The sequence below is a fragment of the Anguilla anguilla genome, chromosome 19, assembly GCF_013347855.1.
Source record: "Anguilla anguilla isolate fAngAng1 chromosome 19, fAngAng1.pri, whole genome shotgun sequence".
NCBI lineage: Eukaryota > Metazoa > Chordata > Actinopteri > Anguilliformes > Anguillidae > Anguilla > Anguilla anguilla.
The window spans coordinates 4,689,233-4,704,140 of NC_049219.1; the positions used below are offsets into that span (position 1 = coordinate 4,689,233).

The 14,908-nt window shown below is 50.7% G+C and overlaps 1 protein-coding gene across 1 annotated transcript in view; it reads left to right on the forward strand.

Moving 5' to 3' along the window:
* Window positions 1-1,393: 1,393 nt before the first annotated feature.
* The window catches only part of LOC118219127 (semaphorin-3E-like), a 45,775-nt gene continuing 32,260 nt past the window's right edge, over window positions 1,394-14,908 (forward strand). Inside the window, exon 1 of the mRNA XM_035402043.1 lies at window positions 1,394-2,371. Within this exon, the coding sequence (XP_035257934.1) occupies window positions 2,221-2,371 (151 nt within the window). The 5' untranslated portion in view covers window positions 1,394-2,220. The remainder of the gene's footprint in view (window positions 2,372-14,908) is intronic.

Consider the following 14,908-nt stretch of genomic DNA (forward strand, 5'->3'; position numbering starts at 1 on the left):
TTAACTCCTTGATTGTTTTGTTTGTGCAAGCCTCTACAGTGCACCATCTTTACGGTCACTTCGTTCGGATGTGCTCATTTTAATGGGATGTAGTTTGTATGTAGCTTTAATGCATAACTCGTGCTCTTTCTCATAACTCTATCACCAACAGTCACATTTCAATCCGTTTGATATATACGGGCAGCATATGGTTTTTTTTTTTTTTAAGGTGCTGTAGTTAAGATTTCTCTGCTACCTCAAGAGAGTAGGCTACAGGTTTGAGAGCCGTCACATACTGTTTTAAAGCATCCATACATGTTTTATAGGAAATAAAACTTTATTTAAAAAGGAGTTTCTTTTGAATTTAAAACGTAAAATTCAGATTTCAGATGAATCCGCCACACGCCAGCCTGCCGGCAGTGTGCCGGAAACCTAATGCTGATTGTAATTGGCCACACTTCAAAAACGTCCAATCATTTCGCTCACATATTTCTTTGTAGCACAGGGCGTTTGGTTAATTTAATTCATGTGTTGCATCAGTTTTCTTTTTTTTTTTTTAAAGGCAGGGTTTTTTTTGCGTAAAAGAATATCATCGATCAGCAGATATAAATATATTTTATGTTGTTCTGTTCATGGTCGCAAATGCATTAGTCATGCGCATGATAGTCATCTGAAAGCACTTAAAATAATTCACGCGGCACCGCGTTTAACGAGCTGTGACTGCGTTGCGCTTCAGAAATGTTTCAGCGGACGGCCGCTGCTCCGCTGGAGGTTCGTTGGAGCCGTCCGTGGCGTTTCTCACACGGCGTCTCTTCAGGGAAGGACCGAAAGCAGCGGATGAGTCTGTTTCGGACTTCTGAGGAACCGGCGTGCGCCGCGGTTTTTAAGGGAACGCACACGTAGCCTAATGAAAGCCTTATTGGTCCGTTTTGTATTTTCCCCACTTTATTATACCATAGACACTGGATCAAAACCCTACACGACTACACAATAATACTGTGTTGGTCATTTGAAAAAAGAACACACACACACACACACAAATGCTTCATTCCTATAACTTTTCAAGATACCAACACATTAGCAAAGAATATTTGCATATAGATGTGAAACAAAGTGAAATGATTAATGGCTGTGGTGTGACTGCTGGACGTGTAACAGCAGCGGACATACGCCCCTGAGCACCGTCCCAACAGCGCGTGCTAGGGAGCACTGCGGGGCCGCTTATTATCACCAGAGAGCGAGGGGGGGAGAGAGAGAGGGAGGGAGGGAGGGCCACTGTTTTTATTACCAGAGAGAGAGCGAGAGAGAGACGGAGAGATAGAGAGGGAGCGAGAGAGAGAGGCCCACTGTTATTACTACCAGAGAGACGGAGAGATAGAGAGTGAGGGGGGTAGAGAGGGAGGGAGGGAGAGAGAGAGAGGGGGACAGAGAGCGAGAGAGAGGGAGAGCCACTGTTATTATTACCAGAGAGAGACAGAGACACGGACAGAAGCAGAGAAAGACGGCGAGAGGACTACAGGGACAGCGGCAGGGAGAGACGGAGAGGGAATCTTGGCTGCAGCCCAGGGCTGGGAGCGGCTGGAGCGAGGGAGGGAGGGAGGGAGCGGGCGGAGAGCGGGCGGGCTGGGCGGCACGTGGAGGGGAGCGAGGCGGGGCGGGTCCCTCGCTGAGCCGGAGCCGACGGAGCAGACTGCAGCACAGACAGCGGAGCCAGCACAGACGCCAGAGCCAGCACAGACAGCAGAGCCGGGAGGCCAGGCAGCACGCGGAGAGTGAATGGATGGTAAATGGACTGCATTTATATAGCGCTTTTATCCAAAGCGCTTTACAACTGATGCCTCTCGTTCGCCAGAGCAGTTAGGGGTTAGGTGGGGCCTGCTCACCGTCTCCAGGGGCGAAGAGGCGAAGCGCCAGGGGGGAACGACGCCCGCGCCCCAGACCTTCCGGCTCCCCCCGCCCCGCGAACGGCCAGCGAGGATCCGATTCGGCGGGCGATTCCCGGAGCGAGCCAGCGAGAGAGGGAAACGGATCGCCTCGGGCAGAGTGACTCACGCGCGGCAGGCGGCCCGTCGCCAAACTCCGTCTTCCCTCCCTCTCCCTCCCTCCCCGGTGTCCCACGCAACACGCTCCCTCCCTCGGATGGACTGTAGTCGCGCCCGCGGGGGCCGGCGGGACTGAGAGCGCCCCCCTGTGGCCGGCGCGGGGAGCGCGAGAGAGAGAGAGCGAGCGGCCCGAGCGGGGATGGACGGATCCGCTCGCGAGAGGAGGAGGAGCGGGGGGGCGAGGAAGGGGCCGTTCGCGGCTCTGGTTCTGCTGGCGGTCTGGACGGCGGCGTCGGCGTCGGTGGACTCGGCCCGGCACGGCCAGCCCAGGCTGCGCCTCTCCCACAAAGGTGAGCCTCGCCGCACCCTAACCCCACACACACTGTGCTGAGCTGCGTGTCTGAGCTGAGCCCCACCGTGGAGCCACAGACCGTGCTGAGCTGCGTGTCTGAGCTGAGCCCCACCGTGGAGCCACAGACCGTGGTGAGCTGCGTGTCTGAGCTGAGCCCCACTGTGGAGCCACAGACCATGCTGAGCTGCGTGTCTGAGGAGAGCCCCACTGTGGAGCCACAGACTGTGGTGAGCTGCGTGTCTGAGCAGAGCCCTACTGTGGAGCCACAGACTGTGCTGAGCTGCGTGTCTGAGCAGAGCCCCACTGTGGAGCCACAGATTGTGCTGAACTGCGTGTCTGAGCAGAGCCCCACCGTGGAGCCACAGACTGTGCTGAGCTGCGTGTCTGAGCTGCGTGTCTGAGCAGGAGTCCCACTGTGGAGAAGGTTTTGTTAGTGAGAATTAGCAGAGTGCAAAGTGAAAATTCAGTTTGCAAAATGAAGATTCAATAGGCAAAGTGAATAATCTGTCTAATTCTGAAAGTGTTTCCTCTGGTTGAGCCATCTTTGTAAAATTTTCTATTAACATTTCATTAGAAAATTGCTCTTTTTTTGTTGTTGTTCATTATCACAATGAGAATTCTGGGTTTAGTTTTCGGTTCGGCTCAGAGATTTTCGGGTGGAGCGCGAAGCGTCAATTTGCTGAATAATTATCGGGCGTGCCCGACGGTCGCTTCCCCCTGCCTGCTGAACGTGTCAGCACGTGTCTGTTGGGCTGTCTGCGAGCAGACGCTCCTGTTCTCGCGCGTCAGGACCGGTTAGGATTCGGACAGGTGCGTCAGGCCGTATCACGGCGGTCGCACCGCAAAGTCTTGTCGAAACGGGACGGAGTGTGGCACAGTGGGTAAGGAACTGCGCTTGTAACCGAAAGGTCGCAGGTTCGATTCCCGGGTAAGGACACTGCCGTTGTACCCTTGAGCAAGGTACTTAACCTGCATTGCTTCAGTATATATCCAGCTGTATAAATGGATACAATGTAAAATGCTATGTAAAAAGTTGTGTAAGTCGCTCTGGATAAGAGCGTCTGCTAAATGCCTGTAATGTAATGAAACGGGGAGCAGGGGTGCGCGGTCTGTTGTTAAAATACATGGCGAATTTCCAACAAACATTTTCACCTAAGTGGTGATTTACAAAAGTGTCATAATACGGAAGGATGTATTTTGAATGTAAAAAAATGAATAGCGGTCATTAAAAAAAAATAACATAACACACGTGCCTAAAACTGTAGCCTACTGCATGTTTGTGCAACTTTAAAAAGGTTTCACTGAATTGCTAGCATTTTGTGTTCTCTTGCCTGTTTTCAACGTGCTGGTTGGAAGTTCAGTGTTTTTCATTACAGTGAGGTTTTTTTTTTTTTTTAAAAAGAGAGAGATTCTTCAGTGCTTCAGTGATGTGCTGCTTTGGGGCTGTCTCTGGGAACTGTGTCTTTGATGGTAAATGGTAAATGGTAAATGGACTGCATTTATATAGCGCTTTACAGTTGATGCCTCTCATTCGCCAGAGCAGGTGGGGATTAGGCGCCTTGCTGAAGGACACTTCGACACGCCCAGGGCGGGGTTTTTGAACCGGCAACCCTCCGACTGCCAGACGATCGGTCTTACCTCCTGAGCTATGTCGCCCCTCCCCCCCCCTTGATGATGCATATTTGGGGGGGTCACTGTGGTTCCTGTACTGAGGGCCGCACTGGAAACCACATTAAAAAGCGCAGCGCTGATTTTGACCGAGTCTGGAACGCGTGCGCTGTCAGAAAGCCTCCGGCCATCAGGAGCTAGACGAGCCGGGGGGGGGGGTGAGCGATCCAGATCTGTGAGCGAGCGAGCGTGTCTGGAAGAGAGAGAGAGAGAGAGAGAGAGTTTCAGATGCAGCAAAGGGCAACTTCCTGTCTACCTCAAGGGCAAAGCAAACAGTGCTACAATATTGAGTTCATTTTTTGACTCGACGGTTCGGCGATAATACAAAGAAGATTTGGGAGCTGTAGGGAAGGCGTGCAGGAGCGGTGTGGGCCACTTCTGAGTCTTTCACACCGCTTACCCTGTTCATTTCAAAACAGTTTGGGGGGGTGGGGGGGGGGGTCGGCCAAAGTTTTCGTTTTTACAATTTAACAGTCCATTTTTCACGGCATTGGCCATTTCGCCGATTCTCAGAAAGCAATGCAGAGCAGTACTAGGCTGTGGTATGATCTGAATGTGAAGAGAAACGTTGTGTCTGGCGCTTAAGGTTTTCGAGAGCCTGCCTCTGTTCGGTGCGGCTAGTGTATCAAAGCCATTTCCGGCATTGCTCAGCTGAGTCATGCATTCCAAAATGTGCAAGATGATATGCAGTAATGCTGCATCCAAGTGATTCACTGTTTAACACTGAAACGGTAAGGGTTAGGGTTGGGGTTGCAGTTCGGGTTCGGGTTAGGGTTAGGGTTGGGGTTGCGGTTAAGGTTCGGGTTAGGGTTAGGGTTGGGGTTGCGGTTCGGGTTAGGGTTGGGGTTGCGGTTCGGGTTCGGGTTCGGGTTCGGGTTAGGGTTAGGGTTGGGGTTCGGGTTCGGGTTAGGGTTGGGGTTGGGGTTGCGGTTAGGGTTAGGGTTAGGGTTAGGGTTAGGGTAGGGAGTTATGCATTCCTCCAGCATCGGGCAGTGTTAGAAGTACATTTACATTTACAATTGCATTTATTTGAAAACAGAATTTGATTTAAAACAAAACGCTTTAAATTAAGCAGATCTTAATCGCACAAATGACAAAAACAAAACCTCTCATCTTCAGGAGGTAATTATGCACAGTGCCCTAACTAACGAAGAGAACCCATTACTGGCCCAGAAGCTCTGCTCTGTCGTTGCCGCAAAGATTGTTTATTTTCCCCGAGGCGCGCGGTCAGGTCCGGTCCGTTTGCCTGACGTTAAGGGCTTACCGGCCGAGGAAACCTGAGAGGTCCGCGGAGTGTGGCGCAGTGGGTAAGGAACTGGGCTTGTAACCGAAAGGTCGCAGGTTCGATTCCCGGGTAAGGACACCGCCGTTGTACCCTTGAGCAAGGTACTTAACCTGCATTGCTTCAGTATATATATCCAGCTGTATAAATGGATACAATGTAAAATGCTATGTAAAAAAGTTGTGTAAGTCGCTCTGGATAAGAGCATCTGCTAAATGCCTGTAATGTTTTGCGAAAGCCCTTTCCCTCCACGGGGACAGCGCGGCCGCAGCTACAGCGGCGCAGTCGTCGATTTTTGGTTGACTCTAAACACGCGCGGTCTTGTCTGCTGTATCCGTGTCCCGGCGGTAGGTAGCCAAGCTAACTGCCGCTGCAGGACGACCATCGGGAAAAACGCCCGTTTCGGCCTAAATGGTAAATGGAACTGCATTTATATAGCGCTTTTATCCAAAGCGCTTTACAATTGATGTCTTCGCCAGAGCAGTTAGAGGTTAGGTGTCTTGCTCAAGGACACTTCAACACGCCGAGGGCGGGGCCTCAACAAAAGCACCGCAGCGGAGGACACGAACACTAGGGGGGCGACGTAGCTCAGGAGGTAAGAGCGGTTGTCTGGCGGTCGGAGGGTCGCCGGTTCGATCCCCCCCGCGCCTGGGGCGTGTCGAAGTGTCCCTGAGCCAAGACGCCTGACCCCCTAACTGCTCTGGCGAACGAGAGGCATCGATTGTAAAAAGCGCTTTGGATAAAAGCGCTATATAAATGCAGTTCCATTTACCGAATGCAGTTCCATTTACTCGCGATTACTTCCCGGAGGAGCGGGGGCGATGACCGCGGCGTCTTAATCGCTTCTTCCGTTTTACGGGGCCCTTGAACGAAACCGTGCGCTTTTATTTTGGCGAGATCAAACCCCCCCGGGAAACGGGCGTGGTCTCTGAGCTGGGGCCCCCCGGCCTTCTTTCTGGGAGAAGGGGGAATTTCTCCGGCCGGCGGGGAAATAGATCGTTCTGCAGAAAGCACAAAAAAATTCGGCAGCATCGTTCCCAAAAATCGTAATAACAGCAAGGAGAGCGACTGGGCGCAGATGGCGGATAAAATATCGCAGATGGAACTGGCGTACAAGGGTGTTTTTTTACCTCTGTGCTGATTAGATAATCCATTTTTGTTATTTGGAAGAAATTATCGTTCTTTTTTCGCTGCAAGGCACTGCTAGTGAAAGGTGCACACACACACACACACACGCACACACGCATACGTTTCACCTGTAAAGTCTGTTATGTGCCTGACTTGGGTAAATATTGGAATTTATCACGGGAGTCAATGAGAGCAAAAAAAAACAAGGCTAGCGTAGCTACGCTTATGCTATTGTAGTGCACGGTCTGGCATCCAGGCCACCGTAGTTTGGCTTTTGGTGGGGACTGGGGTTGGGGATGCGTGTGTAGACATCACCACGGACTGCGACGTCGCCCCGCGCGGCCCAGGCTAAATAAGATGAGCACGTTCCCCTTTGTGTGGATGGCGTGTCTTTTCAAAAACTGCGAGCGGACGGGGCTCAGGAGGTAAGACTGATTGTCTGGCAGGCGGAGGGTTGCCGGTTCAAACCCCGCCCTGGGCATGTTGAAGTGTCCTTGAGCAAGACACCTAACCCCTAACTGCTCTGGCGAATGAGAGGCATCAATTGTAAAGCGCTTTGGATAAAAGCGCTATATAAATACAGTCCATTTACCATTCACGAGCAGCCGGAGCGACGGTTCGAATCCCTGCTGAAGAGACGCTCGCGGATCGAACGCGCGCGAAGGACCGCGCGAAGTGATGAGGATGAGGTCGCCACCGCGGTCACGTGACCCGCGCGACTGCGTGCAGCGTTCCGAACTGCTCGGCGAACCGCGCCTTCTGTAACGAGCTGCAGGCCGTTTGCGTGCACGCTGAACAGTGGGCGCACTGGGCTTGTAACCGAAGGGTCGCAGGTTCGATTCCCGGGTAAGGATACTGCCGTTGTACCCTTGAGCAAGGTACTTAACCTGCATTGCTTCAGTATATATCCAGCTGTATAAATGGATACAATGTAAAATGCTGTGTAAAAAGTTGTGTAAGTCGCTCTGGATAAATGCCTGTAATGTAATGTAATGTAATGCAACTTCAACTTCTGGCGTATTCGGTGCAAAGCAGCTGAACTCTTTTAAAATGTTCTGTCTTGAGTTTGCAGAATTATTATTTTTATTTTTTATTTTTTGTCATTGGCTTTCCTGTTTAAGGAGATCTAAATGTGCCTTCACAGCTGCATGCTGGGAAAACTCGGTTTCACTTACCCTAACACTTACCCTAAACCCTAACACAGTGTGTAATCCCTGACCGTCAGTAGTCAGTTTCAGAAAATTGTGAACGGCATTTTTGTCCTCACTTAAGGTGGCATGCTTGAGTGTCTCATTAACTCTGCAGTGGAGGGCGTGGGCGCTGTTTAAATACAGAGGGGAATGAATTTACCCTTCCTTAAGGGAACCCTGCCCTAAAGCTCAAACAAAAGCTTTATTACATTACATTACATTACATTACAGGCATTTAGCAGACGCTCTTATCCAGAGCGACGTACAACAAGTGCATTGGTTCACGATGTAGAGGTGCAAAAGAAAAACTAGAGTGAAGTAAGGATCGTAGTGCCAGAAGTGACCACATAGATCAGGACTCCAACCCTGTAGAGTAAGCTGTTCAGCAAACAAGAATCCTACCAAGTACAAACTAGCACTGGAATCACATTTGTTCCGCAGAATGTTCCGGAACTCTGATTTGAAAACCCCCCCAGCGGGCTGCGCGGAAGCCCCTAAGCCGTTTCGATCGGATTCTCTGTGTTTTTAGTTAGATCGGATGCTGTTACGACCGACCAGTCAGGCGGAATTACGCGTGGCTCAGTGTTACGATCGGCCCCCTGGCCAGTCGCAACACAAACGAGATCACGCAAGATAGTCGCAGTTCAAAAGTATCTTTAATTAAAGAACGCTATAAAAGAAAATGAATGCGCAGTTTAGCCAGACTGCAGGTTGTCCTCTGAATGGAGAGAGGGAGAGAGGGAGAGAGAGAGGGAGGGAGGGAGGGAGGGAGGGAGGGAGAGGGAGAGAGAGAGAGGGAGAGAGAGAGAGAGAGAGGGCATCAGCCAGAGGGCCCCTTAAGTAGGACCTCTTCCAGGTGACACCCATTTCCTATTAGGAAGATAATGAAAACCAATGTTGCAATACCACAAGCAGCCACAAGGGCAGGGAACCATAACACTCAGGTACGAATCGGGCGTTCTGCACTCCCCTCAGAGAGGGCTGTGATTTTGAACAGCACCTCCGACAGACTTTCTCCGACTGTTTAAACTATTTTGTCAGTGGGAATGTTTCTTTTTTTTCTTTTTTTTAAATTGGGGAGGAGGGGCGGTGTGTAATCCAGGTTCATCTGGTAGGCATATGTTTTTTTCCTGTTGAAGAAGATATATATTTGACCTGTGTGTTTAAAAAAAAAAAAAAAACCCCAGAAGTCTTAACTTTCGAAATTGCGGTCAGAATACTCAGAATTGCCGTCGGTTGCCATGAAACAAACAGCCCTTGTGTTCCGTCAAAGCGAAAGAGAAGGGCTCGGTACTAAAATACCATCGCCTAGCCCAGATTTTGGAAAGTGCTTTATTTTCCTTTCTTGCATTTCGTGGGCGCTCTCCTTGTGGCCTGTGTTTTCCATCTGCTCGAACCGCCCCCGTTAACTAATTAATGGTGTATCCAGCAATCGAGGTCTTCTCCCTCTTGTTTCCATGCCGACTAACCTACCCCCCGCCCCCCCCAGTCACGGGACACCCCTCGCACCGCAAACACCGACCCTCTTGACTCCGCAAAACATTACATTACATTACAGGCATTTAGCAGACGCTCTTATCCAGAGCGACTTACACAACCTTTTTACATAGCATTTTACATTGTATCCATTTATACAGCTGGATATATACTGAAGCAATGCAGGTTAAGTACCTTGCTCAGGGGTACAACGGCAGTGTTCTACCCGGGAATCGAACCTGCGACCTTTCGGTTACAAGCCCAGTTCCTTACCCACTGTGCTACACTCCGTCCAAAAACAAACAGGCCCGTCCAGCTCGTTCCCTCCCTCCGCTCCGGGTTATTGGGCGAATCGGAGTCTCTTCATTTCCCCTCTGTTCTGAAGTGTCATTCTCCGCGGCGTGAAGGGCCCCGCCATGGAGACCGATTCGGGAATCGCGATCCCGTCTGCTGGCCTCGGCGGGGACGGGCGGGTGACGGCAGACCCCTCCGAGAGGTTCTTCTCCTGGGAAAGCCGAAATGTTGTTTTCCAGCGAGCTCTTCCGTCGAGCGCACGCCGCGTGGTTCGGCAGTGTAGCGTAACGGCTAAGGAGTTGGTCTTGTATCCTAAAGGTCACAGGTTTGATTCCCCGGTAGGACACTGCCGTTGTAGCCCTGAGCAAGGCCCTTAACCTGCATTGCTCCAGTATATATCCAGCTGTATAATTGGATACAATATAAGTCGCTCTGGATGAGAGCGTCTGCTAAATGCCTGTAATACATTGTAAAAAAAAAAAGCCTGGATTTCATTTCTCAATCACTGGATTATCAGTATTCTCTGGGCAATATGATCTCGTTCGTTTTTAATTGGACAATTCAAACACACCAAGTCAGCTGTCACATTTGGGGCACCGTCAGGACGACGAAAAGACATCTTCCTCAGCATTTCCCCTGGAGATCTTACATACGATCTCACTACGCTGTCTAAATGTCTGGGACGTGTCGTTGGTGAACTGCGGAAGTATAGGCAAAATATCTTCGGAAAGTGAAGTATTTTTTAACCGATTGGCTGTTGAGGAGGTCTGCGGAGCCTTCTGAAGAAGTTTAGCATCCACATTTCGACAGAATTCACAGGTTATTCTGTCGAAATGCAACATTTGCAGTTTGCTGTAGAAGGGTTATAAGTACACACACATTTCTTTTCTTTTTTTTTTTTTGTTCTCCTGATGGGACGTGATTGAAATCTGCTTTCAGCGCGTGTTTATGAGCCGCTGTCGAACGTTCATTTTTTGGTGTCTAGAGAGTCTCCGCTGAGTGAATGATATTAAAAAGTTCACTCGTTTTATTTCCGAGGTCTTCCCGACACGCGAGGCGAGATTAAAGCGTTTTTTTTTTATATTTCCAGTGGCTGAATTCCCCTCGACGTCGTTCGCCGCGTTAACGGCTGGCGCTGAGACAGGGCGTTTGATAAGCGTTGTTTTTTTTTTTTATTTGAAGCCTACGAGGCGCTTTTATTTTGAATAAAGCAGACGGTCTATAAATTTGTGCGTCGGGCGTAAACTTCCCCCAGCTGCTGTGACTGAAAGGGAGAAAAGTACATGGAAATCCCCCCCCCCCTCCAGAGACAGCTGCCTGCGGAGACTGGCGTGTCTTCGCACGTGTGCGCCTTTCAAATGTTTGCATCGTTAAATTTACGACCCCTTTTTACGGGCTATGATCCAGCTTTAACGAGGCAAAACATATCATCACTTAAAATTTCTGCTTGATTTGTGCAATTTTATTGAGACGGCGAAAGGGTACGCGGCTAGTTATTAATTTGTGATTGTTGCAACCGCAACCACTTCCATAGGATGATTTTTTAAAAACGTGGCATAAAAGGAAGAATGTTTCTGCACTGATATATTACACTGAGATGATTGAGTGTATCACCATTTCAGAAGAAACTGAATTTATGATGTATAATTTACAGTCTTTGAAATATTACATATAATATTTAACAATTTAACAAGAATAGGATAGCTCGAGACATAAGCAACAGAATCTAGTTTTACCGAATAATCCCATCATTTACTAGAAACGTATCTAACCTAAACTTTCATTATATTAATAACACTCATCGCACAGTGTTTCCTGTAAAGGTTTGCGGAACTGTAAGTAGTTTCCACTGGGAGGTGACCCAGGTTTCCCAGAATGCCCTCTGTCCAAGGGAGGTTTTCAGATAGGACTCGGTGGAGGAGCCTGGGTGGCTGTGGCAACCTTCGATACTGCGTGTTGCTTGTGTTACATGCGTGATGCTTGTGTTGTATGCTTGTTTTATATGCACACGGGTTTAATAGACCTCACCTGTGCGTAATCACGCCTAAACTCCGCGTGCACGCTCTGCCTCCTCCTCTCCAAGGTCGTACTCTGCTGTAACGCTAACGTTAGCTCGACGGGCCGATTTTACCAGAGCCGTTAAACGCAACGCGAGCGGCAGGCCGGTCCGAATCCAGGCTTCCTGTCGGTCTTCTTCCTTCCTTCTGAAGTCGTTTCGTCAGGAAGACAGATACGGGCCTCTTTGAAGCCACTTGGAGAACTGAGCGGAAGGGTAGGAGAAAAAAAAAACAGCTAATTACCAGGCATGCGATCAGTGGATACATCATCGTCCTGGGGGACCCCTGCGTGTGCTGGTTTTCATTCCAACCTCAACAGCAATCCCAGAATTTGAACAAGCCGTTAATTTTTTCTTAATTTAGGTGCTTTTCATGTTTTAGAGCTGGGGTTCCAAAAAACTGCCAGTGTGGGTGCGCACACCTGATTCCACTAATCAATCACTGGAGTCGTTGCTAAGCGCCTCGATTAGTGGAATCGGAATCAGGTGTGTGCAACCACACCCGCCCTTTCTGGATAAGACTGGAGACTGCAGAGGAAGACAGGAAGCTGCGGTCAGAGGAAGGCAGGAAGCCGCGGTCAGAGGAAGGCAGGAAGCTGCGGTCAGAGGAAGGCAGGAAGCTGAAGTCAGAGGAAGGCAGGAAGCTGCGGTCAGAGGAAGGCAGGAAGCTGAAGTCAGAGGAAGGCAGGAAGCTGCGGTCAGAGGAAGGCAGGAAGCTGCGGTCAGAGGAAGGCAGGAAGCTGAAGTCAGAGGAAGGCAGGAAGCTGCGGTCAGAGGAAGGCAGGAAGCTGCGGTCAGAGGAAGGCAGGAAGTCGCGGTCAGAGGAAGGCAGGAAGCTGCGGTCAGAGGAAGGCAGGAAGCTGCGGTCAGAGGAAGGCAGGAAGCTGCGGTCAGAGGAAGGCAGGAAGCTGCGGTCAGAGGAAGGCAGGAAGCTGCGGTCAGAGGAAGGCAGGAAGTCGCGCTCAGAGGAAGGCAGGAAGCTGCGGTCAGAGGAAGGCAGGAAGTCGCGGTCAGAGGAAGGCAGGAAGTCGCAGTCAGAGGAAGGCAGGAAGCTGCGGTCAGAGGAAGGCAGGAAGCTGCGGTCAGAGGAAGGCAGGAAGCTGCGGTCAGAGGAAGGCAGGAAGCCGCGGTCAGAGGAAGGCAGGAAGTCGCGGTCAGAGGAAGGCAGGAAGCTGTGGTCAGAGGAAGGCAGGAAGTCGCGTGAGCACACATTGACTGCGGGGTTAGAGGGCGTTTTTAACGTGGGCCGGACGCGTCTGCCGGACAGGCCCGGCCGCAGTGCATGATGGGTAGGGAGGGAGAACGTGAGGCCAAGGCACACCTGTTTACTGTGTGTGTGTGTGTGTGTAAGTGCCTGTGTATATGTGTGTGTGTCTGTGTACATGCATGTGTATGTGTGTGCGTGTGTACATGTCTGTGCACATGTGTGTGTTTGTGTGCATGTGTGTGTGTGTGCGTGAGTGTGTGCGTGCCTGCGTGTGTATGTGTCTGTGTATACGTGTGCTATAGGTTTGCCTGTGTGTGAGAGAGAGAGAGAGAGAGAATATGTAGGGTTCACACATGCACACCATTGAGTGGCTTGTGAATATTTTTCCTGTAAGGTCACATTCATGTTGATCCTGTTGGAACCTTCGTGAATGTGTCTTGACGGAAAACCCCCTCCATTTGGGCTCCAGAAGCAGCTGCCAATAGCCTCGCTGCAAAGAGCATAAATCCACCCTGTAATGAGGCTGAATTTCTCTCGAAACAGTTGTCAGATCGCGTGTCTCCCCCCCCCACCAACCCCCCCACTGACAAATGGCACAGTGTCTGCTGCTGCTGCCCCCTGCTCCGCTCCAGCCCCAGGCTGCCCATGCCCCTGCCCAGCCGTCTGTGAGGTCTGGAGACTCACAGCGCGTACCCGCTGGTGGGCACAGGGACAGGCCAGGGCGCGCCCGTCAGAATGAGCCTGTGAAGGAAAAGCAACACCGGGTGACCCTGCAGGAACCCTCGATTAAGGTGTGATGTCACAAAGGTGCGAGTAGAATGTTCTTAACTGAACATTCTAATGCTGATGTCACAATCGCTGCTGGTGACTGAAGGCAGTGGAGTTCTAGAACACTGACTTAGAATTATGAAGAAAAAAAAAAATTCCAAATAACCTTCTCTTCAAAGGGGGGGTCCAGCTGCAAATGAGGCTTTACAACGCTAAGTCTCCTCTGACCCCCCCCCCCCCCCCCCCCCCCCGCCCCCGATATCCCACCGGAGCTCAGAGATCACAGTGACATCATCAATTTCCTCTGCCTAGGGCCTGCTGGGTGGGGGGGATGGGGGTGGCGGGGGGGGGGGGGGGCTCTGTGATTGGGAGGGGGTCGCAGAGACAGATGTGGCGTGCCGAGAGTGCGTTTAATTCGCTTTTGCCTTTGGGGGATTGGAAGGGAACGTCTTCGTTTCAACCTTCGCTGGAAGGCCCGGCGAGTTCTGCATGCGCTATGATGGCGTGCGTTATTTCTACCGGATCAATGGAACGCGATACCTCACGCTAATGCATGCAATGCGAAGGAGGACAAAAGCGTTCAGCTCCTCTCCTTTCTCAGCTTTGGATTACCGTACATTATCCACGCCAAAACTGCAATGCGTTTAACATATTATTCTAACGCCTACATTGCACACTGAACTTTTATTAAACGTAGTTTTATTTAGTTAATTTTCTATTGCTGTTCCTGTTGTTCATGCATTTTTTATTATTGTGTTTTTATCTCTTTATTGATCTTTTTTGAACAAATTTTAGGGGGCGACATAGCTCAGGAGGTAAGACCGATTGTCTGGCAGTCGGAGGGTTGCCGGTTCAAACCCCGCCCTGGGCATGTCGAAGTGTCCTTGAGCAAGACGCCTAACCCCTAACTGCTCTGGCGAATGAGAGGCATCAATTGTAAAGCACTTTGGATAAAAGCGCTATATAAATGCAGTCCATTTACCATTTACCATTTTTACGTAAGGCAGTTTGTATTGCGAACCTGCTCGCCGGTCAGGCGCTGGTCCACAGTGGAGCCCCTGATAAGTTGCGCTGGGTTCTGGCGGGTTCGCGGGGCACAAATGAAAGCGGTCTCGGAGTTCTGCGCGTCACGGCGATCACCGGTGCCGCTGTGCCCTGCGGCGAATGAGATTTAATCAGCGGGACTGCAGCGTAGCCGAAGAGCTTGTCTTCCGCGGCTGCTCCCGCTCGTGTGACATGTTTTAAATGTGATCAGCGCGCTCTGCTGCTCCTCCCGCTCGTGTGACATGTGATCAGCGTGCTCTGCTGCTCCTCCCGCTCGTGTGACATGTTTTAAATGTGATCAGCATGTTCTGCTGCTCCTCCCGCTTGTGTGACATGATCAGCGTACTCTGCTGCTCCTCCCACTCCTGTGACGTGATCAGCATACTCTGCTGCTCCTCCCGCTTGCGTGACATGTTTTAAAT